This window comes from Rhineura floridana, chromosome 9 (genome assembly GCF_030035675.1).
Source record: "Rhineura floridana isolate rRhiFlo1 chromosome 9, rRhiFlo1.hap2, whole genome shotgun sequence".
NCBI lineage: Eukaryota > Metazoa > Chordata > Lepidosauria > Squamata > Rhineuridae > Rhineura > Rhineura floridana.
Window position 1 is genome coordinate 30,812,001 of NC_084488.1, and position 27,014 is coordinate 30,839,014.

The 27,014-nt window shown below is 40.8% G+C and overlaps 1 protein-coding gene across 18 annotated transcripts in view; it reads right to left on the reverse strand.

Annotated features, from left to right (window-relative positions):
* The window catches only part of LNX1 (ligand of numb-protein X 1), a 197,879-nt gene that overhangs the window by 77,345 nt on the left and 93,520 nt on the right, over positions 1-27,014 (reverse strand). For 12 of the 18 annotated variants that reach the window (XM_061583228.1, XM_061583239.1, XM_061583240.1 and 9 more), the window contains 2 exons: positions 20,182-20,325; positions 15,695-16,186 (listed from right to left, as the gene is read on the reverse strand). The exons of 1 other annotated variant lie outside the window; for it this stretch is intronic. In XM_061583228.1, the coding sequence (XP_061439212.1) occupies positions 15,695-16,086 (392 nt within the window). In that variant the 5' untranslated portion in view covers positions 16,087-16,186; positions 20,182-20,325. Of the gene's footprint in view, positions 1-11,419; positions 11,621-15,694; positions 16,187-20,181; positions 20,326-25,047; positions 25,146-27,014 lie in introns of those variants that run through there. 5 more of the 18 variants (XM_061583238.1, XM_061583236.1, XM_061583233.1 and 2 more) reach the window with 4 other exon arrangements.

Here is a 27,014-nt window from a genome sequence, read left to right on the forward strand (position 1 = left end):
TGCGTGTGCCAATGCTAGTTTTGTTATCTTGGTCTTCCATGGCATTAGACATGCAAAACAGGCTCCTTCCATTAAGCAGAAATTCTCACCACTGTCTGCAAAGCTCCCCTGATGCTCAGTGGCAGTACATGGCACTCCACAGTATATATTTTTAATTGGTTGTCAACATGTATTTATTGAGCGGTTGAAATATCTAAATAATCACTGGGAGAAACCTGGATAAGTCGACTTTAATTGAAAACAAAAAGACCATCAAGAGACTTTTCACATATTTCAAGGAGTTATTTGGTGCAACAGCTAACCTGACCAGGATATTGCAGATGGAATGTAAAGGATGAAACCCGATGACAGAGGGGAAGCAGGCCACTGTTATCGGAGGGATGGTGGAAGGGGGAGAGAGAAATGCATTCCTAAAGTGCGTATCTGGTCTGAATTATGATTCATCATCCTTTACCAATAAATAATTTAGTGTAGCCCTCCTTCTATAAATCCCCCCCCCATGTTAAGGTCTTTTTCCATATTATAACTTCAAGGTCTCTTTCCATATTATAACTTCTTACAGATATTATAGTGCATGGTAGGTGACCAGTATACCGATTCCATTTCTGACAGACCACAATATCAGATGGAAGAAAGGAGGAAATTTCTGTTTTGCCTCTAGTAGGATGGATAAGCAGGATCCTCATGGGAATTAGGGGGAGTTGGCCATCATTGTGTGGAAAAGTAACCGCAGCTCAAAAGCCCTTGCTACAGGGAGTGTTGCTTTAATTAGGCCATACTGCATCAAGCACCATCTGCTGCTAAACCTAACAGTAGCAGGAAATGTTTGGAAGTCCCCATGTTGACATTATAGATGAAGAATTGTTAGATGTGCTTTTCAACCTACTGCCCTCCAGATGTTTTGGACTACAACTCCTGGCTGGAGTTTATGGGAGTTGTAATCTATCAACATCTGGAGGGTACCAGGCTAGGAAAGGCTGGGTTATTAATCTGGTCCAGGGATGGGCATATTTTGTCTGTTTCAGTTTCTCAAAGGCTGCCTACATATCATACATTTAAAAGACACTCAAAGCACATGACTTCTTCCAAAGAATCCTGGGAACTGTAAGTTTACCTCTCACAGAACTACAATTCCCAGCACCTTTAACAAAATCAAATTCCCAGGATTCTTTGAGGAAAACAATGTGTTTTAAATATCCTTTAAATGCATGGTGTGTGTGCACCTTTAATTTCCCATTTATCAAATCTTAAGTTCAGTAAGCCACATTTCTGCATCAGTTTCTGATTTTTTTAAAAAAAAGGCTAAGTGAAAATTTGTCATCATTTTATTGTGTATTTCTCCTAATAGACACATTTTAGATACAATTTTGACTAATAAAACACACATTGCAGGCACTTTTCTCTAAATAGAATGTATTTTTGTATGCCATTTTCACTAACATATGCATTTGTATGCACACATTCCCCTTGTATGCATTTTTGTACACATTCTTGGGTTGGAGAACTGAATCGCAAAATTTGGAGAAGTGTGAATTTTGAAAGATAGTTGTGCTTTGGTTTGCATATTATTTCAGGAAATGTGGATCACATTAAAATGCAAACCAAATTCCTCCCCCATCTGCAATCTGGTCTGCTATCTCCATGTAGCCAATGCAACTTCACATCTACCCTCCATCTTTAAGTTTTCTGTTCTACTACAGTCACTTCTGACTTATTCCAAATTTAAAAGCTGTGACTGCTAAGTGCTTCCCAAAATTACAGATGCTTAGGCCACTACAGACACAGGACACACACATACACACAGAGAGAGTAAAATTTAGCAAGCATTATTGTCCGCTCCTATTATCTTCATGCCTTGGACAGATATACTGGAATTTAATCTCTTTTGGGAGGAGTAAATTGGAAGGAAAAAAGTCTCACTGGTGATGGTGGTATGGTAAAAATCCTCTTTAGGGACTAAGCAATATTCCAAATCGTGAGATTAAGCAATCATGCAAAATGTAAACCCTGGGTATTTAATGGGGAAAGAAAGGCATTTTGGGCACCTTTCAATATCAAAAACAATCAATCCTGTTAGAAAGCAAAGTCAGAGCAGATTTTGTGTTCCAACACATGTAAAAAATTGATGTAGCAGAACCTCCCAGGTGTGAAAACTAGAGTTGAGACATTGCTTTACATGAACGTGACATGTCCAGAACACATTCCTTCAATCCCCAGCTGCTGGGAACAGCTGCACTTCTAACGGGAATGAAGGATGTACAAAAATATCAACAACAAAGTTCATAAGTATACAAACAGTCAAAATTCGGATGCAAAATCATTTCTAAGCCAGGGCTGGCCCAACTTAACAACTCAAGGGGTCATGTGCAGCACTTTAGAGCGAAGGTGGTGAACCTGTGGCCCTACAGATATTGTTGGACCATGACTCCTATGACCTTCACAATACTTAAAACTCATTGCAGAATGTCATATAGATGCTTCTGATTTGCTAGACACCATGTGGAATGTGAGATTATGTCACTCAAATAATCCTTTTCCCCATACAAGTATGGATCCCCTTACCAGAGACCACTTTGTGGGGTAAAAAACATAGGTCACATCAAGCATTTTTCCTACTTGAATATAATGTCCACATATCATATTGCATGTTGGCTACCATAGCAGGAAAAATGCCCTCATGCCATGCTTCCAACATGTGTGCTTCATACACAGATATGGTTATTGAAACCATAACTATCCATAATTTCATGCTTTCAGTGGGAAAAACAAATGTTCCTTGTTGAGGTAAGTGTGGTGAATAGGCAACAGCTTTAAGAACAGCATAATTAGATTCATGGGGAAAGCAAAAATTGAATGTGCGAACTGTTGCACAATTAAAGCAAGTAGTGCACATTCAAGTGCACATTCAAGTGCACATTCAGTGTGCACATTCAGTGTGTAATAATGATTCAGACCGATATTATCTGTTTGATCACCTGGAGCCAAATCTTTCTTGCTATTGGTGAGCAGCTGTCTATAAGGCTGAATTAGACTGATACAGAAAATATTATACATGCAACAGACAATTATATCAGCACTGTGAGTGTCAAATATCTGCTTTTGTAGATGTACTGAACATGGGATGCCAAGTTAAGGGAAGAGAGAAATACCTACTAAAACACAGGGGCAGATTTTGCCCATCCCTAATTTCAATTTAGGGAAAATGGTAAAGATTAAAAAGATCTCAAGTGTTAGAGGTTGAAGGTTTATAGTTCTTTACATGTTCAAATACACTTTTCATTCATGACACTGAAATGATGCTCCATTTGTAAAATTTCCTGTTTAACCTCAAACCACACCAACAAGATGTCAACATGCTTGTCTTCTCCTGTGTTTTCGATCATTTGTCAAAATAACTTGTGCATTAGCCAGCTTATTCCAAGCATAGCCCAAGAAAAAGCAGAGGCCAGCTTAATGTTTTCCTTGTGTAGCGATATCAAGGTTAATATGAGAATAAATTTGGGTCCCGGAAGCAGATAAATTAATTTCACATTCCTTGACCGTTACACAAAGTCTCTTAAGTTCAGTGCAACAGGAGGGCCCCAAAACGTCTGCAAACACATAAAAAAACATCAAAAGACATCATGAATCCCATATTTTCCTTCCTCTGGATCTCTGTTGGAATTCTGCTTTGCCATAGGAAGGAGAATTTACAGGATGAAAACAAGAGACAGTAGACCTGGAAATCCTTCATACGATCAGCTGCATTTCTCAGAGTTTGAGTAAGGAAGGATTCAATATTCAAGGCTAAATTTTGAACAAGGATTGCAAATGGTTCTGTCCTCCTAGCAAAGAAAAATATTAACTGTCTCTTGATTTCGTTAGTTAATGTTACATTTGTGTTTTGTTTGCAGATAATGAATAAACTAACTTACATTAGACATATTTTGAGATGACAGAATTCATTCCATTGACTCTTCCTTGGAAATATGCCAGCCTTATGGACATATAGTTAAGCATCACTGACATCAAGAAGCATTGAAATTGTTAGGGTACTTCCCATTGAACTGGAATCGTGAACTTTGATGAATGGGTAGTCCAAAACAACCTGATTATTTGAAAAATCTGAAAACTGGATTTTTAAAACACTTTGCCTAAAGAGCTGACTTTTTAGTCCCCCAGCAACAAAACACTCATCTTGGGGAAAGTAGGTAGGGTAAAGTCTCTACCAGCCCACTGGAAATGATGCACAACTTTTCCTACTAGGAAAGCACAAGGTTTGTAGCATAGCCCTTTCCTGTGTGGGAAAAGATGCCCTGCACTTTATTTGCTGTCAGATGGGCAGCGCACTTCCCCATCCCCTTCTCCAGGATAAGTTTTGTTTCTGATAGAAGAGAGGGATGGGGTTGCAGCTTGCAGAGGGTAATATGCAAATAGAATCAAGAAAACCAGCTTGCAACAATTTGAGCAGGGTGCTTCCACAGTTGAACATCTCTGTGTGGTGTTTGGTCCTTCTTAGGCCAGCAAAGGAAGTCAGGCCACACTTGAATGCAAGATCTCTATTGCCTCTTTAATGACTATGCTGTGGGGCAGGAGGACGGTAGAGTATCTGTCGAGGCCTGCTGAATGCCAGCTTCATTTAGTAGCAGTATGCTGGAACAAAAATGAATGAGGGGAAAATGTGACCCATGGCTTAATTTCCCATTGTCAGTTTTGTTTTAATGTTGGTTGACCTCATTTTTCATCACCCCTCATATAAAAAATGCACTAAAAACTAAAGCATCTTCTGCATTTATGCTTAGCTGTTAAAATTCCTTTACTCTATCATCACATTGATTTGCCCTCCACTGTGCTTAACGCTGTGAATACATAAAACTACTACATTCTCATCTACTTCTGATGAATCGGGCTGTTGTGTTTGAAAGTTTATACAACAATAGAAAAGTTACACCCAAACTACTAGTTATAGAAAGACACATGAGGGCTATCAATCAGCATCTCCCCAAATAGTGCATAGCTGAAAAGACATGGCATGGCATCGCAGGTTTGCATTTCCTAACCACCTCAAGTGGCAAGCAATGAAGTGGTATGTGGAAGTGGAAGTGTCCACTACATGTTACCAGAGAGATGCAAAATGATGCATGGCACAACAGTGCATGTGCATTTGCCTGCAATGTGTAGTTTGGGCGTTAGTTTTATACGTTAATGGGAGATGTAAGTCCCAATGCAACTTACTAAGTAAACATTTTAATAAGCTGTAAACCACTTAAATTCTTGATGGTATAAATCAGCAAAGCAGTTTGATTGAACAGCTTTCAGTGGAAATAACTTGTTACCATGTAACATTCCAAAGATCTTGAACCACAGACATGGGTGTGGTGCAGCTGTCTGTGTCACCACAACATCTTCGCAGAAATGGGAAATCATTGGTGCCTTAAGCCAGCTATTCACTGGTCTTGGATGCTGCCAATATGGTCTAGGAGGAGGTACTGCAGCCTGCATCTGGCATTCTCAAACTAGCTCAGAAATTTGTCACTGGGAACAAGAGGCCTACAGAGACAGAATCTGTCTTGGCTCTTCAGTGCAAGCTACTTGTCTCAACAGAAATGACTGATCTGCTGTCTACCTGGCCTCCTTGTTTGCCTGCTCAACCTGTATCTGCTGTTGTGCCTTACTTTACAGACTGTTAGGACCTGCCTTCTGGGTTCCACTTTAGATTGTGCTTTCCGGGAGATACAGACAGAGTGCTGCAGGTTGATGCTGATAAACATATTGCCATAGGGATGATTTATGATGACAGGAGCAGCACCTATTAATCTTTTGTGTTTAGGATGGTGGTGGTGCAGGGCTCACTGAGATCCACTCATTTGCCTTTCTCTTAAAAGCGGCTGACATTGGCATTGCTACAGCTCTGCACTGTCGATCCTTCTTCTCTGTGTGTGCACTCAGCCCGCAGGGGACACTTTGGATACACAGCAGCATGCCAAGATGCAGAAAATCAATTTGAAGCCCCAAAAGATAGAATGGCTGACAGAGAAGGTCACTAAATACTCACCAGCCGCTCTGTTCCTTGAAGCTTGGAGGCAGATTCATCACAAAGGTCAAGGGTGTTTAATGATAATAATAAAAATCCACAGGGTATGCTTTAATATTATAAGGACAGACCTGCAGGCAATCTCAGGGGTTAACTGAGAAGCCTCTTTTTGTCTGTTATCAATAAATGGGTCGAGTGAATGTGGAGGAAATTATTTTCAGATAAAGACTACAGGATCCATTATTGTCTCTGTCATGCTGCCAAATCTAGGCCAAACTAGGTAAATTGTAATATAGCAGGGCAGGGTGATCTAGCCTCACTGCTGCACTGAAGTAGCTCACTTTCATTCTGGAAAGGCTTTTACTATCAGGATACCTCCCATGCTTGTTGCTCTTTGCCAGCCATTTTCCTCTCCCTGCCTCCCATCTCCAAGGGTGGTTTTCAATTGGATAGATGGGGCATTTCTCTTGGAGTGTGTAGGGGTATCTACCTAGCAGTCAGGTATGCAAGCATAGCCACACTGTTCACCAGCACCATAGTTAGTCACCTTGACCTGTTGCAGCAGCCACACCCCTACCTCAAGGACGACTGTGAGCATGGGAAGTCTCACAAATAAGGTGATATTTACTGTAGAACCTCTGGCTGTTCCTTAATCTGCACCTAAATCTGCAAACCTATGCACACTTACTTGGGGATTAACTTGTACTTGCTTTGGATTCAGCTGTGTGGACCAGTCACATGACTACTCACTAGATATTCCTTTTCGTCCTCGTTCTCCCATGCTAATAATGAATGAGTCACCTGACCTGTGCATCATAAACATATTCCGCCAGCCACACTTATCCTCAGACTGTTTATCACATTTGTATTCCACTCTTCCTTCAATGAGCTCAGGATGGTATAAATAAGATCACCTTACTGTAACCTCATAATAGCCTAGGAGGTAGATTAAACTGAGAGAAAGTGAATTTCACAGGCGAGTGGAGATTTGAACCCAGCTCTCCCTGTTCCAAATTCAATTCTTTATCCAGTGCACCAAACATTATAACCAGAAGTGATGTCTCCAGTTCCATTTTGGTATGTCATATAAGAGAAAGCATGGAATGCAGTTTCCTTACACTATATTCATTAGGTGGGACTGTAATGACAGTATAACCTTTTGCCTTATTGTGGTTTAAATTAAGCAGCCTGCTCTGTTCTGATGGTTTGCTACAGAAACCCTGTCCCTAACTGACTTTGCCTATTGTTAGTTTCTGGAAACTGTCACAAAGGAGCCAAGAGCAAATGCTACATGAAACATGACATCATCTGAAACCAAATCCTGCCCCTGAAATATATGAGGGCTTTTCATAAACACCAGAGGATAAAAAATGTTAGTACTTTCATTTAAATTGCATTAGTTACACCGTTCATCCTTCTATATAAGACAGCAACAGAGATTTGTCAGAGCATGTTTGTTGTCAAGTACAAAATAATTACACCCCCCCCAGCAATGTAACATAGTAACTTTTTAGGTATATGAGGGCTTAAAAGAGAATGTATGAGATGTCAAAGATGCTGGTCCTTAACGATATCTAAGGGCTTGTTTGCAATATGGCCTTGCATTGCATTAATCTGACAGTGAAAACTGGTACTGGACAGAATTTTAGACTTAGCGATCTGTTCAGCCATGAAGCTCTCTGGGTGACCTTGTGTCGATTACTATGTCACAGACCAACTCAGCCATAGCTTAGCTGTGGAGCACATGCTTTGCATGCAAAAGGCCCAGGTTCAGTCCTTGGCATCTGCAATACAGCCGGGAAAGTCTCTTGCCTGAAACCCTGGAGAGCTTCCGCCCATCAGTAAAGACACAACACTGAGCTAGATGAACTTACAGTCTGATTCACTACAAGATAGTTTTCTATGTAACTATGTACCCCCCAAAGGGTTATTAGGATAAAATATGTTACTTTGAGCTCCTCAAAGAAAGGGTGAGATAAAAATGCAAAGAATATAAATTTGACCCTCACTATGCTGAGTTATCCTGGATTGAAGAAGTCTCAAATCATACCGCAGTGTAACAAAATGGTTGCAGAGATCATATTCAGGACTTAGTTTGAAATAGGGTTCACCAGGGCTGAGCCTTGATGTCTGTTTCCAGTTCTAAGGCTCAAACTGGGATTATGTGAAGTACTAATGAAGAGGGGAATGCTTCTCAATATGTAGTCTTTCATGTGCATGTCCCAGTACACTGGGACAGACGAGACTGGAGTCCCACACTTTTTTTCATAATGCTAATTCAACATTGTCCATGTTATTCTCAGGACACTGCCACTGTTAAAGTTGCATAGAATCAACTGTGCGGTTATGTCCTCATTTGCCTGTCTCAAGAGGTTTCTGTCAAGACAGCAGAAGCAAGCAAGCAAAAGCAACCCAGAGTGCAAGGACACAGTGCAGTTCTTGAATGGGCTACAGAAGGGTGATAAAGCCACATACCCCTCCAATCCTTAGCTCATTTACCTTGCTAACCACAGGAATTCACTGACCTGTATGGCAGCTTCAAGACAACCCCTGTATGCATCAGCAAGTCTACTTGCTGGGCTGGCATAGTTCTAAACACAGTGGGAGGAAGGAGAAGGAGCTTGCTTGATCCTCTGAATTATGGGTGTGCAAAGAAAGAAGAAGAAGAACTACATATCAAGACTGTTACCATCCTTCTTTTCCCATTTGGATAGCTGTAATTTCTGGAAGGAGCCAGCCCAGTGCTTCTTTCACATGTGCACGTGGACTTAGGGAAAGCTTTCAGGACTGTTTCCAAATGTACATATTTAAGGCTAAATTTATATGCATACTTACCTTTGAACAACCCCACTGACCATGGTGGGACTTACTTCTGAGTAAACATGCACAGGCTTGCACCATAAGTCTTCTTCATCAATCTGTAATTGCACCCTTACTTGTTAAAATACTTTTTATTTGAGAAAGGCCATTTATATGCATATATTTTTTTAAAATCCCTCCCAACACCACTGACAAAAACCTTAAATAATAAACACTCCTGACTGGAGTCTGGGTACACACTGGTTTGAAGCAACAGTGCAGCTGATCTGTAGTGACTCAGCCCCTCACTCGTTCTCCTCCCAACCCTCCTGATAATGACCCTGAGCCAGAACAGACTGGAGCATTGGACTGAAAACAACATAATGAAATTTATCAGGGGTAAGTGCAAAAGAAATCAAATGCACAGTTATAAGATGGGGAATACTTGGCTCAGCAGTACTATATACAAGAAGGACCTTGGAATTGTTGTTTATCACAAGCTGAATATGAGCCAACAGTGTGATGAGGCTGCAAAAAAGGCAAATGCTATTTTAGACTGCATTTACAGAAGTATAGTTTTCAAATTGCGTGAAGTACTAATCTCCCTCTATTTGGCACTGGTTAGGCCTCATCTTGAGTACTGCATCCAGTTCTGGATGCCGCAGTTTAATGATGATAAACTGGAACATATTCAGAGTAGGGCAACAAGGATGATCAGAGGAGTGGAAACAAAGCCCTGTGAGGACAGACTGAAAGAAATGGGAATGTTTAGCCTTGAGAAAACTGAGGGGAGATATGATAACATCTTTAAGTACTAAAGGCTGTCACACAGATGAGGGCCAGAAACTCTTCATGTCTCATCTACAGTACAAAATAAGATGAAAAATACACACTATGGGGTGCCTCACTCATTCACCAAACAAAAAAATCAAATCCAGCCACACATAGATTAGTGTTGTACATTCCTGCTGTACTGTATCTATTTGCATAAACACTTATACAAAAAATGAAACTGTCCCAATCTAGCCTTGATGCACTGAGTCCTTTTCAACAGGAGCAATATTTGACGATTTCATGCCCTAATTTTGTTGCTCTGACTCATATGCAGTTCCATGCTGTCGTTGATTTGTTCCCTCCTCTCCCCCAGCAGAGTACACCACTGAACACAATTTTACTTTGCTGAAAACTGGCAAAGCACATTCAACAGCAAACCAATTGGGTAAAGAGTATGTCAACAAGAATAGCAATCAAGCTGTAGTTAAGAGTTTTGAAGGTTAGAAGGCAAAATTGATTCAAGTTGAGTAGCTACTGTACATAGCTGCCCTCTGCGAGTGACAGGAATGAATCAGAATTCCCTAGGAAAAGACTGTGAGGAGGATTTTTCTGTGTGTATGTTCTGATTCATCTCATCTGTTTGTTTTCCTGGAAATTGGATGTCCCAGATACTATTGTCTCTGTTATGAAAGTTCATCTGATTTGGTTTGAAGTCACTCCTCTGTAGTCTGCTTCCACGAACAGTTGTTTTTCTAATGATTTGTTTTAGATAATGTTATAATAGTCAACCTACACATCTTAAACCAATTTCTTTTTAAAATTAAGGGGAAAAAGACTACCGTGAACTATAGAAAAATCCAGAGTGGAATTCTCACTGTCAAGAGGTCCCTGAATTATTAATAGCTGTCATTTATATTGTTTTCTCAAAATACTATTTATTCTGGTAGCAACAACTCTAAGAAATCACCATTTCTAGACATGCACACACATGGTATGATACAGCAATTATTGAAATGTCCCCTTTGAAAGCATATTATCATAATTTTCTGCATTTTGAAAACAAACTGTGCGTGCACCATATGAATGTGCCTAATATGTCATACCATACTTCACTAAATCCATTTCACTTCAGAAGATATTTTACAGATTATGCATTGCTACCCAAAATCCTCACTAAGAATAATTAGCGTTCTAAAGGCAATTCATCACAACATTTATGAGGTAACTCAACAAGCATCATTTACAAGCTATATATTTTACAATCAGTGGAAAATAGCATTCATATTCTCTCTCTCTCTCTCTCTCTCTCTCTCTCTCTCTCACACACACACACACACACACACACACACACACACACACACACACGATTCTTTAATTATATTTCAGATAACACTGTTAAATAAAATTAACATCTCAACTGTGGACAGAAATAGGGTACATTGTCATGTCCCTACAGAAATTATGCTTTGTGAAAAGGTTCTCAGCAAATGAGAGAGTGTGCAGATCAGACACCTATTTGTAAACAGGGTATTCTGTTAATCTGCTTGAATATATTCCAGGAAAAAAGACCCCAATCCCCAATAGCAACTCAGCAAAGGGAAATGGGGAAGGAAAATAGTGCTTGTCTCAAATGTTTCCAGCAGTTTCACATTAGGTAGCCTCTCAGGTACGTGGCTCTTAGCATACTTATTCATTTATTACACACACAGATATACAAATACAGGTACCAAGGAGAAGTAACAAATTGATATTTTTTCTTCATTCCTTTTAAAAAGACAACACAGAGACACAACACAGAGACACCACCACAACATCACAACTGTGACTACTCACAGCTCTGAGTACAGGAAGTGCAGATTCCCCACACTGTCTATGTAGTTTGCAGGACTTAGCCATGGTAGGACCAACAACAAGAGAGCCTTCATTTTTCAAGTGCGAGATTTAAAACTGCTGCTAGGATTCGTCTTTGCCCCTTTCACTCTCTCTATCTTTCTGTGATGGGACACAGAACTTCAAGCTTTTTTATGGCAGCCAATTCCAGCTCCCCTTCTTTTTTAAACAAGCCTTTCCATTTCAACACAATCGAGAGCACATTATGGACTAATACAAATCCCTTAAGTGAAGCTATTCTGGGGGAAAAAACATTGACATGTAAGAGGATTACTTGATCTGATTCTCAGATGGAGGTTAGATGTGAGCGTTTAAGGGAAAGCAGAGCACACAGTTGGTGCGAGGCGAGGCAGTGACTTATTGCTGCAAAAAGCAGGCTGATGCACAGGAAAGAGACCTGCCTCCTGCACTATTCAGAGTGGTTCTTCAGAAGCAGCTGGTACGTTTACATCATTGGTGAGAGAGGAAGAGGGGTTACGAGCTCAGCTGCATAAGAGAAGAGGGTTTGGAAGGAACCTGAATGTGGCAAAAGGGAAACCATGCATGCAGATCGGAAACAGGCAATGTATATTGTGAACATGGGCTGTCCCCTTTCAATGCTCAATCATGATGCTATCTGATCAGATTCAACCAGATGGAGGTGATGGGGGAGCTATGAAACATTAAGGCTTCTGATTATCAAATCCATATTTGATTTTGGCAAACTGTATAGGCAAGGGAGCAAGTAATACAAGCAGATTTAAAACCAGAACAAATGCAATTAAGTTTACACACTTTCCAGCACTTGGACTTGACATTCCATTAAACAAGTAGGTGGCTGTGTTAATGACTGACAGATAGCATTCAAGTGCACAACATGTAGTCAAGTGGTGAATTTTACTGATCACACTGGTGCAGGTGCAAGGAAAATATATGGGCAGCCATGGATTTTCCTTAGACATCTCCCCATCTGGGATATATGCCGCCTTGCCCCATAAAAGTTGCCTCCAGTACAACTCTGCACAGATCCTACTATGCAGATACCCTGATCTCTATATTACTCCTCCTACCTGTGAATTCCAGCCTGTGTTACCACTTAACAGGATCATGAGGGAGCTTACCAGTAATAGCTTCTTATGTTTCCTACTGAACAGTAAACTGAAGTATTTTGAGAGAAGGTTGAATGTGGGGTCTGCCCAGGAAGCCAGCCATGGAGGCTACCCAGGTAGTTGGCCATACAAGTCAGCCACATGGAATGGTTGGGGTGAGACCAATGCAGAAGATTGTTTAAGAGCATTTGTTAAAGCTAAAGTGACCTAGAATTAGGAGTGAGCAGTGAAGTGGCCAAGTTTGCTGACGACACTCAATTGTTCAGGGTTGTTAAAACAAAAAGGGATTGCAAAGAGCTCCAAAAAGACCTCTCCAAACTGAGTGAATGGGCGGAAAAATGGCAAATGCAATTCAATATAAACAAGTGTAAAATTATGCATATTGGAGCAAAAAATCTTAATTTCACATATACGCTCATGGGGTCTGAACTGGCGGTGACCGACCAGGAGAGAGACCTCGGGGTTGTAGTGGACAGCACGATGAAAATGTCGACCCAGTGTGCGGCAGCTGTGAAAAAGGCAAATTCCATGCTAGCAATAATTAGGAAAGGTATTGAAAATAAAACAGCCGATATCATAATGCCGTTGTATAAATCTATGGTGCGGCCGCATTTGGAATACTGTGTACAGTTCTAGTCGCCTCATTTCAAAAAGGATATTCTAGAGTTGGAAAAGGTTCAGAAGAGGGCAACCAGAATGATCAAGGGGATGGAGCGACTCTCTTACGAGGAAAGGTTGCAGCATTTGGGGCTTTTTAGTTTAGAGAAAAGGCGGGTCAGAGGAGACATGATAGAAGTGTATAAAATTATGCATGGCATTGAGAAAGTGGATAGAGAAAAGTTCTTCTCCCTCTCTCATAATACTAGAACTCGTGGACATTCAAAGAAGCTGAATGTTGGAAGATTCAGGACAGACAAAAGGAAGTACTTCTTTACTCAGCACATAGTTAAACTATGGAATTTGCTCCCACAAGATGCAGTAATGGCCACCAGCTTGGATGGCTTTAAAAGAAGATTAGACAAATTCATGGAGGACAGGGCTATCAATGGCTACTAGCCATGATGGCTGTGCTCTGCCACCCTAGTCAGAGGCAGCATGCTTCTGAAAACCAGTTGCCGGAAGCCTCAGGAGGGGAGAGTGTTCTTGCACTCGGGTCCTGCTTGCGGGCTTCCCCCAGGCACCTGGTTGGCCACTGTGAGAACAGGATGCTGGACTAGATGGGCCACTGGCCTGATCCAGCAGGCTTTTCTTATGTTCTTATGTTCTTATGTTCTAAAGTGATTCCAGTGTATGCCAGTGTTTACCAGAACTGTACAGAAGACTTGTGTAAATGTTTCTGTTGTTCGCAACAGTGGAGCAAGGTAAAATTAATAATTCCTCTTGGAAGGACTGGGAGTACTGAAGCAACACTTCCAAACTCTGAAGTGAGAGCCATTTGACCTGCCCTTCAACTGCTACCAGACAGTAGCACCCAGACCAGAAGCGAAATAGAAAGCATTTCTGGGGGGTTTAAGTTACGACTGCATGCTATCTATCCATCTATAGGCTGTTCAACCCGAGCTCTCACAGCAGATTGCAAATTAAAAGCATAAAAACAGTAGACTAATATGACACCACCACCACAATGCTAAAACCCTAGTTACAAACTATGGCAAAAGGAGAATAAAATAACTGCCGTGATCAGCGCAAAGGAACCCTGAATTGTAGGCAAAAGCCCCATAACCTCACTGTGAAAGTTGAATTCAAGAAAAATCCTAAAAGAACACAGCTAGTGCCACACTGCAAACAAACAATGGATGAAATTTGAAGGTGGCTTGAAAAGAGTTGGCTCAAATGCCTCACAGAAGAAAACAGAAGAAGGATATTGAGACCAGGCAGCAGGCTTTCTTGGGTCTACTTATTGAGATAGGAAAGGGGTAGAGAAAATTGCATTAGCTACTGAACCAGTTCTACTGTGCTACCTGTGATCAAGTGGTGTCCCTTAAGGCATTTGAGGAAGCCAAAGGATGGATTCAAGCCCAAGGCAGGCAACAAATTATCACTGCAAAATTAGAACTTCATCCCCTCCAAATTCCTTCAAAGTACAGCATAAGTCTTAAATTTAGCCTGACAGCAATTCAGCCAACTAGGTGGGTAAGGATAATTCCAATGTTGCACAGATAAAACCAGCTGTGACAGGTAGAAATAAAGTACAAATTAAGAACCTTGCCCAAGACTACGTATTTGCTGAGTATGGAAGCTGAGATCCCCACTCCCCACTGTCAATTCTAGTTCTATCTAGCCAATGAGAGGCCGTTGCCTCCGTGTGAAACCTTCGAAATCCACAGTTGGGCAATACCTTTTATTTGGACCAACCAAAATATCACAAAATAGTGAGCAAGCTTTCTAGTTCTCCAGGACTGTTCATCAAGCTGGATATTACATAAAATAGGTAGGGGAAGAGAAGAAAAACCCTCCAGATACTAGATAATACTACCTAATTTGGATACAATTGACCTATAACACTACCTAGAGTTAAAATGTCCAACTTTACTGATATAAGAATTTTGCCTAACCAGGAACCTGTGGGTTTTGCTTCAGGCTAGAGGCATATTGTCCACTATTGTCCAGTTAGGGAGGCCCACCTTCTACTTAAAGAGCACAGAATATTATAGTGAACTGTGGCCCCATCTGCATTACACTTTTAAAACACTATAATACCACTTTATATCATCATGGCTTCCACCAAAGAATCTTGGGGACTGTAGTTTGTGAAGGGTGCTGAGAGGAGACCCCCCTACTACCCTCACAGGACTTTAATTCCCAGAGTTCTCTGGAAAGGGGAACTGTCTTTTAAACTACTCTGGGAATTGTAGCTCTGTGAGGGGATAGGGGTTTCCTAACAATTCTCAGCATCCTTAAACTACAGTTTTCAGTTCTTTGGGGAAAACCAAGACTGTTTAAAGTGGTATGATGCTGTTTTAAATGTATAGTGCAGATAGGTCCTTATTTACAACAAAGACTATATAAGAACTTTCAATTTTCATGTTGAAAAAAGTCATTAGCTGAAATGCAACAGACACTGCAATGTCACTGAGGTACTTCCCATTGTTTCAATGAAAAGGTGGGGGAAACACACAAAAGGACTTACCCATTTTGAAAATGTTGCTCAAGGTTACAGCGTTGCACGATCTCCGAACAGTGTTCTGTGAAAGGGCAACTAACCATTATCTTATCCAGGAGTTTATTTACTAATATGCTGGATTTTCTACAACTCTGTAGGATCAGAGGTTTGCGATCCACAGGGCAAAAGTCTTTTTCTACTAGGAAATCTGTAAGGCAAACCATGCAATAGGTGTGGCCACAAGGCGTGTCCAGAGGTTGAAGCAGAGGTTGCAAGCAAATGTGGCAGATTAAGTCATCATCCACATCTTCCGTGTAGCTGTAGACATGGTTCTCTTCCGGTAGGTGTGGCTGGCCACAGACCAAACATAAGGGAACAGAGCTTCCTTCCACTTCTTCTGATGAATCTTTTTGATTCATATTTGGATAGCGTTGCGTAAGGGGCAAAGAAAAGGTAACCTCTATCCGAATGTCAATCTTTATTCAAAATACTGTCGGCTGTTTCTGTGGGTCTTCAAAGCTGTAGGGGAGAACATCACAATGATCAAATGAAATTGTGAACCAACTTTTAAGATTGTATGTTGTATCCTGTATCCAAAAATTATCAAGCTTTATTGTGCAAACCAGTAATTCAAAACTTAATAGCTAGATTAAATAACATATTGACTGGCTATCATCTGAAATGGTATTATGCATCTTTCAATCAATTCACTAAGCAGTCTTAGGCACACATTCACACCATACATTTATTCTACTATTATTCCACTTTAAAAAGTCATGGCTTCTCCCAAAGAATTCTGGAAAATGTAGCTTGAGAATGGTGCTGAGAGTTGTTAGGATACCCTTATGCACCTCACAGACCTGCAATTTCCAGCGTTCCCTGGGAAGGATTGATTACTAAACCACTCTGAGAATTATAGCTCTGTGAGGAGAATAGAAGTCTCCCAACAACTCTCAGCACACTTCACAAACTATACTTCCCAGGATTCTTTGGGGGAAGCCATGACTTTTTAAAGTGGAATAATAGTGGGATAAATGTATGGTGTGAATGTGGCCTTAGTCAGCCACTCTTCTTTCAATTTCAGCACCCTCACCTCTGTGCCCATGCATAATATGTGGGCTCTGTAACATTATAACATTTATATTCTGTCTTTCCTCCAAGCAACTTAAGGTATTTTCATGGTTCTTCCTATTTTATCCTCACAACCACCTGATGAGCTTTATGGCCAAGTGGGGATTTTAATCTAGGCCTCTTCAATCCTAGTCCTTCCCTTAATCCTCCACACCACATAGGCTCTCATAATACTGACATACCTTATAGGTTTGTTGTGAGGATTATTGAGATAAAGTTTACAGAAGAGTGTGAACACTCAAGAGCCGTATATAAATGCTCTGTACAATTATTATTGCCCACCAACTCGGGAACCCAGTAGACAAGTGTTTAGTGGGTGTTTAACTGGTATTTTTTACTCACAGCTGGCCTTGGAATTACAACTACTAGACACACTTTTTCTCCTCGTCTTCTGCAAGCATCACATCCCCATAAAAAACTATAAGCCCTATATATCATATGAATATAGGGTTGACAATTCCCCCCCCGTCCACACCTTTGATGAGTTCCTATGCCTTTACAGGCTGCATGGCCAGCTGAAGTTGAGCCAGTAAAGCTTGCCCTATTGATGTATGCCTATGCTGTGAAAATCTTTTCTTCTTTTCACAGAGCTATTCAAACCACAAAGTCCATGCTTGGAGAAGTAGGGGGAACTGTCAACCTACATGGATGCTCCCACATCAGGGTCAACGTCTAGGTGGAATAATAACTGCACTTAAAAATCATCCTTAAGTCATTTTGTAGTAACTTAATATTTACCTCATTACTTGACTGCTTAGGCTAAAAAATAATCACTCACAGAATCTATTTTTAGAGTTGGTGTGAAGTTAGTGCCTTAGGAATCTCTAGAGAAATCTTGCTGTTATGGCAAAGAGCTGTGAGTTCAAATCAAAGTGTAACTGCCAAAGTCAGGAGATCCTGGATATCACCCCAACAACCTCCATGATTTTCAGTGTATTAAACGGGGAGAACTTCCCACTAGCTATTCACTCCATATTTGCAGTGGCCAAGGGATTCATTTTGTGGGGAGGAAGGCATTCACATGATGTTGTGCTTGAGTTGTATACATCCCAATTTCCTGCTGCCCCCTTGTTAATGCCGAGTTTCAGATGTGAAAACTCCAAAAGTGTGGCTGTTTCAATTTCAAAGCAAAGCTATGCAACTTTTGGAGACAGTTTCTGACATGTTCTGCAACATTTCTTGGGCTGTACTCTCCTGCTATTTACTGCCAGCTCTTCAAGCTTTGACACACAGCCTTGGACTCCCTGCTCAGCCCACTGCTGCAGGCAGGGGAAAGGGGAGAGCACTGCAAAACATCCCAGGTTGGGCCTGGTGATGGTCTACAAGTCCCACTCAGCTATTATGATTATTTTTTTAAAAAAAACACCCAAGTGCAGGTGCAGCAAGAGTGATGTAAACAAAGGCATTTGTAATGGTACAAATGTTAATCAGACACTTCCTATGGCCAGACAGTTACAAAAATCATACCCTGCTTTGTACATTGTGTGCATGCAGTGAGGTGTAATAGGCAGTGGGTGAAAAGCATGGAAACAGGAAAGTCTTTACATGAACAAACTAGACACTTTCAGATATGCACCACAATAGAAAAGTAAGAATGCAAGAAGAGTCCTGCTGCATCAGGCCAAAGGCCTATCGAGTTCAGCATCATGCTCTGACAGTACCCAACCAGATGCACATAGGAAACCTGTAAGTAGGGCCTGGGTGGAATAGCACTCTCCCCACCTGCAATTCCCAGAAACTGGTATTCAGAGGCATACTGCTTCTGACCAGTGGATGGAATGCCATGGATGTAGAAACATTATGTGTGGACGGTGCTGTGCTATCCCATATTCTGAGAAAAGTGGAATCAGAAGGAATAGATTGGAAAAAGACTTCCGAGTGGAAGCATCCTGTTATCTCCCAAACAGCAAAAATCCATTTCTTTATTACCACTTCACACCATAACTAGAGATAATTCAAGGTTGGCTTCACCATGAACCCCACAAAATTCCACAGCATCTGTCTTACTGAAGGCATCACTCTCCCTGCTGCTTCAGTATGAAATCCATTCCCTAGGTAGACACTGTATTTCTCAAGTGTTCAGGATTACATTTGAAAATGCAATATTATAACTGCTACAGCCTTGAAAGGTGATTTGACAATTCATTAATGCCAGCGAGAGGGGGGGAAATCCCCTCTTGATATGCCACTTGTGGCAGGCATAAGATAAAATCAGAGATGGGTTAGGGTCAAAATATAATATTTATCTTAGCAACAGCCTAAGTAATGTGCTGTGCTTTATTCTGTCATTTAGTCTCTCTAGAGCAGCCTTTCCCAACCAGTGTGCCTCCAGATGTTGTTGGACCACAATTCCCATCCTTCCTGACCATTGACAATGCTGGCTGAGTCTGATTGGAGTTGTGGTCGAACAACATCTGGAGGGACACTGGTTGGGAAAGGCTGCTCTAGAGTGTCAGGTTTGATCCTTGAAGATTACAAAACAAAACAAAAAAGATTTTTGTCAAATTGTCACTTAGGCCATTACCAGGGCACTCCAAATATGTTTACTCAGAAGCAAGTCCCACTGAGTTCAATGGGTCTTACAGCACAGTAAACGTATTTAAGGTTGTAGCCTAAGCATTGGTTCTAAATGCTTTCCTCTTGTTCTTGCCCGATTTGTTTTCACCATAGTTGCAGAAACAATGGCTCCAATGGCAGCAGGTGATAATGGCTGCCCAGTGTTAAAGGAACAGGCCTGAGGCCTAATGGACACTGCACAACAGGAGTTAAGGACCTCTCAAGGGAAAGCTCCGAGGGCTAGTGGGACAGAAAGGGCTCACGGCAGGAGATGGTAGTGACCCAGCCGTATCAATGGAGAAGGAGGCTTTTTTCGACATAACTGTATGACAGCTTTTCTCCTGTGCATTGTTCTGTGCCAAGATTCCAGGAACAGTATTATACAGCCACGTATACTATAGTCAGCAGGGCTTTTTCGCGTTCTACCGTGTTAAATGAAAATACCCCCCCACACTCCTTTCTGGTGCTTTGTATAGTCCCAATTCAAAACAAACACAAGTCTTATACTGTTGGATTCAGAATTGCTTGCTCTACAACTCTGGAAGTTTTCTTGGTGATACACAACCCCACCCCCACGGAGAATCCACAGGTTAAAGTGAAAAACGGGAGGAAAAAAAACTAGAAGCGTTTGGACTTTTTTTTCTTGAAATTGACATAATCTGTTGTCCTTAATTACAACTCAGAGATGACTGTAAGGTATCCCTAATCAAATCCCTGAGCTTGCCCCATACACAGTACTTCATCTTAAGTAGGTTTAAATTAAAAAAAGGGCATGGTTTATTTTTAATTAAGTGATTAAAAATGCCTTATAGTGGGTTATAACGTACCGCATGCGCAGAAGAAACACTTCTTTCGTTTCACTCTTTCTTCCCCTCCCCTTCCAGTTACTTGGAAGAAGCAGGGGAAGTCTGCTCCTGTGATTGGTGGGCAACAGACATGTGACTCACACTGGCCTTCTGCTGAGCTTGAATCTGCGTGAGGAACCGAGAGAGAGAGAGAGAGCATGGCTGAAAATGGAGGGAGAAAGCAGCAGCAGATGGGAGGTGAGTGGGACAGAGTTAAAAAATGGGGTGGGGCTTTCTTTCTGTTGTTCTCCAGTCCTGTTTTAAAGCAATCAGGCAGGGCTTACTTAGGTATTACAGTTTTTTATTATGTAGGAAACTAATACTGATTTGTTTAAAATTAATACTGATTTTTTGCAATGACCAAGTGGTTTGACAATAAAATATTATATCGGCTGTATGTATTTATACATCTGCAGTGTGTGTATGGAGTCTTTCTAACAACTCTGTGATTGGTTTGGTGATTGGAAACCAAGACAACTCACAACAAGAAATAAATCCCCTTAAAATCCAATAACCATAAAGCAAGAATAAACAGTTGGAAAACAGCCTAAAGAGGCATGATTCTGAATTTTGGGTTGGGTGAATGAAGTTTATTTATTATTTGATTTATATCCTGCCCTTCCTCCCAGTAGGAGCCCAGGACAGGAAACAAAAGTACTAAAAGCACTTTAAAACATCATAAAAAACAGACTTTAAAATCTATTAAAACATCTTTGAAAACATTTTTAAAAGCTTTAAAAAACATTTTTTTAAAAAAAGAAAAGGCTTAAAACATATTAAAAAGCAATTCCAACACAGACTCAGACTGGGATAAGGTCTCAGCTTAAAAGGCTTGTTGAAAGAACAAGTTCCTTATCACTTGAGGCTGTAGTTCTCTGCACACTTCCCAGTTTAGTAAGCCCCATTGAATACATTGGGACTTGCTTCTGAGTAAACAAACATTGGATTGCACTATAAATATCAATTACAGATTGTGTAATTAATAAACATATTTGATAGTCATGTTTATATAAATATTTCTTCATACTGCGTCCCAATGAGTATTTGATTTCACACTATGGTTGTAGATTATTTTTTCTCTACATTTTAAGTGTGCCCTTCTTCCTTGGGGTGGTCATGGTACTCTGTTTTCATCTTGAGGGGAGGATAGGCTGAGAGATGGTGAGTAGCACATGGTCACCCAGTATACTTTATAGCTCATTTCCATTTTGAAAAATTAATTAAAACGATTTACATGCAGGCAAAGTTGATTAAGTAGATCAACACATTTAAAGCACATCCAATTCACATTTAAAGCCCATGACTTTGCCTAAAGAATCCTGGGAAGTGTAGTTTCCCCCTCACAGTTATAGTTCTCACCACCCTTAACAAATGAAAATTCCCATGATTCTGTGGTGGGATTCATGTGCTTCAAATGGGTGTTGAATGTACTATAAATAAATGTTTTAGGTATGATGTGCATTCAAGAGTGAATTGCAAAGAAAATTTTGAAAAGATACTTTTTTAAACAGGGGGAGGGTTGTAGCTCATAGTTAGGGCATATGCTTTGCATACAAGGTCCAAAATTCAATTCCTGGAAAAGACTATTGCCTGGAATCCTGGACAGCCAATGCTAGTCCATGTCATGAGTACTGAGTTAGATGGTACAAAGTGGCCTGAGTCAGTATAAGGAAATGAAAATTGGTGGAGAAAATCCACGAGGGTGTTTTATAATCAGGGATGCCGCTAGGTGCCACCAATTTACATGTGCTAATTTATATGTAGAAATGCCTCTCTGGGCTAATTCAGATAGCAAGTGGCTTTGGAGTGTGCCCAGCTGCCTTGTAACCTAGGTTTATAAAAATGAAGGAAAGGGGCCTGGAGAAAGCACAAGGCTCCTCTCCCCAAATGAAGGAAAGGCACAGGGCTCCTCTTCCTTCAGCCATCTTCTAATAATACACCTGACTAGCCAGTGTGGTGCAGTGGTTAAGGTGTTGGACTATGACCTGGGAGACCAGGGTTCGAATCCCCACATAGCCATGAAGCTTGCTGGGTGACCTTGGACCAGTCACTGCCTCTCAGCCTCATGAAAACCCTAGTCATAGGGTTGCCATAAGTCGGAATCGACTTGAAGGCAGTACATTTACATTTTTATGTTTTGACACTACTGCAGGTTTGTTTTTCTTAAACGATCAGTTAGTCACTTATGGAAGTATACTTCCAACAGCTAAAAATTCCAGTCAGTTGACAGAACTAGTAAATATGTTAATAAGACCTGAAGCTTCAAGAGATTCCAATGTGCTGTCAAAAAATTAATCAACTTTTATTATAAGCACTTAGACATTGCTACCATTTGCAAAAGAGGATAAATGACATGCAAGGAGTTTATAGTTCTTTGTGAAGTCACCTGAGTGAGTCAGCATCTGGGGTGTGAACACGATCTTCACTTTGTGAATCTATTTCTCTCTCATACAAAACTCCAGAGCAGTTTATCCAGTTTGAAATCAGGTGTAACCGAAATATGATGCTTTCTTTTACGGGCCATGAATACAATTATATTCACAATAAAAACAGGGCAAGAGAGAAGCATTGTTCCCTTCAGGCCACATTCTGCTGTTGCAATAAAGATGATAAAAAATACCCACTACAGACACATATAGTCAATTCTAAACAATGCATTCCCCCCCCCTTAGGAACTAACATAATGGGATGAAAGAAGAAATGTTACTTATGGAACAGTGACAGGCAGCAAAGGGGGAAAATCTGGCATTCATGGACAAGATAGAAAGGCAAATGCCAGATTGCAATAATGTGTAATTCCACCAGGTTTACTTTAGTTTCTAAGCTGTGAGAAAGATTGCATACACCATTTTGAGGGCTAGAAACTTGTCATTTGAAAAATACGTATATCTAATTAATTGCTATTCTGTATCATGGAGGCAATCTTATATATTGTGGAGATGTTTAATAAACTTTTTATTTGAGTATATAATAATGTTGTGTTTTTTACAACTGCAGCATTAGTAACAATTTGTAGGCAGTTGATTACCTATTTATATGCAGCCTGCATTTTTCTGAACTCTAAATAGAACCCTGCTTTGTGACAACCCATGGTTATAAACAAATACATTTTGACTGACTGACTGTTTTTGCATTTAGTAAACATCTTCATCATAGAGGTCATCATATATAGGTCAACTAAAGTGCAACTGAGATGTTTAACAGATGTAAAGATTCCACTTGAGGACTATACCCAAAACACATGGTGAAATGAGCAAGTAGTTAAGAACACTAGACATAGCTGCTTCAGATTTTCAAAGCCATGAAACGAGATAGAAAATCCATACTGCTACTCATATGTTCAAAACTATTATTGTTTTCTTTTTACAACACAATCCTACCATTGGCTGACATATGATGAGCGGAATGTACAAGATTTAGAGCAGGAATATATATTTATTAGGATACACAGTCTGAAGCATGCTTACTGCGAGTAGCAATAAAAGAGTCGGACACATAAATAGATTGAAGTAAGCCACATCTTTATTTAAGAGTGACAACAATTAACATAACAGACCAGTAATCAAGGAGAGACAAAGTACTCCCTGTACTCCTGAGGCCTGCAATGGCTGTTTCACCAACTAATCTCAGGGGCCAGCTCAGCATTGAGCTATCCTGCCCAATCCTAGGATGAGCCAAATGCCAGTTCAAAATGGCAGCCACCTGGAACTGCCACCCCAGCTAAAACCCTATTCATCCCTAAGGCAATGACACTCCTTGGAGCTGTCCTGAACTCTTCATCTACCCTTGACAAAGATGTAACCTCCCAGGCTCTCTAAATGGCTCCTCCTCGATCATTAGCCATCTGCCAATCTGTGACAAAAATTAACAAGTCCAGTTAGACCAATTAAAACTAGTATGCTTCCCACCCCAAGACCAGTGCCCCAGGGAAGACAACAAGCATATTCCACACAGGCCAATTCTGCATAAAATGCAAAAGTTCCTTCCTGGCCCTATAGGTGACCCAATACTCTCAGGACAACTACTAAAAACCAGGGGGAGGTGATGCCTCCCTCACAAAACTAAACCTAGGCAAAGGGCGAACTAAGTTTAATTATGCTGGTTTCCTGCTTGTCATACCAAATCTTGCAAGGACCATTGGCCCTCACAATCTTGGCAGTGTGTGGCTAGTAGTGGCAAATTCATAAGTGCAGGGTCCCTTCATGATAGTCATGCCATGCCCCTTTCTAAGATTAAACAACCTTCTATTATGCAATAAAACGAGCTTTCAGTCTCTTACTTTTTTTGGAGTACTTTCTCTTTGTGATGCATTGCAATGATCAATGCAGATATCCATGAGTTGCCTTTCAACTAGATCTACTATTTTCTGTGCATGTATGTGGCCAAATACTAACATGCTTCCTTTGCCGAGCCTCCCTTCTTAGTTGCCATACTAAGACTCGGAATAACTGCATTTGGACAGAGCTTATGAGTTTTAGGAGGAAACTTAAGCATGGACATTCCTGATCCTAACCTGTGGTGTTGGCTGCGCCAACTCTCTCTCTCTTTCTCTCTCTCGGCCATATTCATTTGCATTTCACCTTATCATGCACAACAGAGATATATAAAATATCATTAAAAGCTGAAACACCACCTCACACACATCTCTCCTCCTGCCCAAATACTTTTTATCACTTTCCCTCCTCCTCCCCTACTACTCCTTGCTTTGAGCTTGAACAAAACCCCACATTGTCTCCCCTTCCCTTTTTTGCTGCTGGGTTGAGAATAAGGTCCTTCTTAAAAAACAAACTGGAAGCCATAGAGCAGAGAGAGAGAGAGCTCTTAACCCCAAGTTCTCTCCTCCCTTACCTTCTCTTCCACTTTCCCTTGCTTGCTTGCTCTCCGTCGTCATCTCCACACTCCTCAGTCCTTCCTGTGCACACCTTCTCCCACAACAACAGACATTCCTAGGAGCCAATCAGTGTTAAAGGGGAATGTGTTAGCTACTGAGAAGAGTCTTCACAGTGGCTGACTCACCTCCTTTCATTCTGATTGGCTCCAATCAGCAGGAGATGATACTGAAGACATTGGGACCATGCTCCCAAAAAAGGAAGAGGTCTAAGACACCCTAGGACCCTGGACAACAACACCCCTGAATGTGGCCCTGTATATGCTTGCTCCTCAAGGCCACCACAAACCCCACAAGCTGTGTTCTCAGACATAAAGGCACACCAAGGCCAATATGATAACCACCCACAAAAGTATACAAATCATTGCAGCCTTAATCACTTTTCTATTGGAAATATTCTCAAAGCAATATCAGCTAGCAAACTATTCACCAACAGGCAAAAAACCTTGCAGTTTAAGAACATATCTATAGCCAACAGATATTTCTATCAAACTTTAAAAAGCAGGGAAATTGGGCAGCTATAGTGAATGCACCAGGGGAGCAGGAGACCTGACCTCCTCTCTGAGATATTGTACTGGCCTATAATAAATGCAAACACAATTTGGGTTGTTCTTTCACAGGCCAATCCAATTCCTGTGTAGCTTGAAAGAATTTGGTAACATGTGCCCCTGAGCATATGGTGAGCTCAGAGATTGGGTGGGTCGGTGGGCACTGGGCAGAGGGAATGCCCCTTTCCTTTCCAAAAGGAAAACATCGTGAACAGTATCATTGTTGCAGGGTTTCCTCCACTTTTTTATTCTGCAGCAGGCACATGTAGTCTCCCACCCAAATTTAAACCAAAGCTGTCCCTGGCCACATCCACACCACTTTATTTCACAATCATGGCTTTCTCCAAAGAATCCTGGAAAGTGTAGTTTGTGAAGGGTGCTGAGAGTTGCTAGGAGAGGCTCTATTCCCTCACAGAGCTACAATCCCTAGAAGAGGGGCTGACTGTTAAATCACTCTGGCCACTGGAGCTCTGTCAACAAACTACACCTCCTAGGATTCTTCTGAGAAGCCATGACGGTTTAAAGTGAAATAAAGGTCTGGTATGGGTGTGGCCACCTGATTAGCCAAGCCAAACAGCTTTGAGTCTGGCTTTTAGAACACTGACAGTTGGTTCTGCCTGAGCATGTCCGCACTTATCATTGACTTCAATGTTAAATTTCTTAAATTAGTTAAAAATCAGCCAGGCTTTTTTTTTTTTTACTTTTAAACTGCAGAAAATGAAGGTCAGAGTATGGGGCAAGGTCAGTAATAGGATTACAGGTACTCTGTGAATGTGCCTGATTTTTAATTAATTTCAACAAATTATGAGACCACTGACAAAAGTCCAGCAGAGGTCTGGATTTTTTTCCTCTTGTTTTACACTCTGAACTCTCAATTTTCCCTGAGTGTTTTGTGTATCACCATGAAAACTTAGAGGGTTGTTAAGCAAGCGTTTCTGAATTCAAAACTATACATTTTGTAAGGTTTTGTTTTGAAATGAGCTTATGAGAAGCAGCAGAATGGCATGTGTATTTTCAATTTAACATTTCGGAATGTGAAAAATCCATGCTGGCTATAGAATACAGCCGCTCTTCTGGCTGTATAATATAGCAGCATTAATTAACTATGGCATTAAAAAAAACTAAACTAGTGCTATTCATTTTCCAATATTATCCAATGCTGTATTACAGCCGCAAGAAAATGGGTTGTATCCTATTCAGTCCAACTCAGAGTAGACCCATTTAAATTCATGGACCTAAGTTAGTCATGTTTATCCATTTCAATGGGCCCACTCTGAATAGGACTGGTATTGGATACAACAAGCCAATATCTTGGGGGCCAGAGACCATCTACCTGTGTGAGTTTCTGCAAGACCTGCTCCCTGCATTTCTGGCTAATT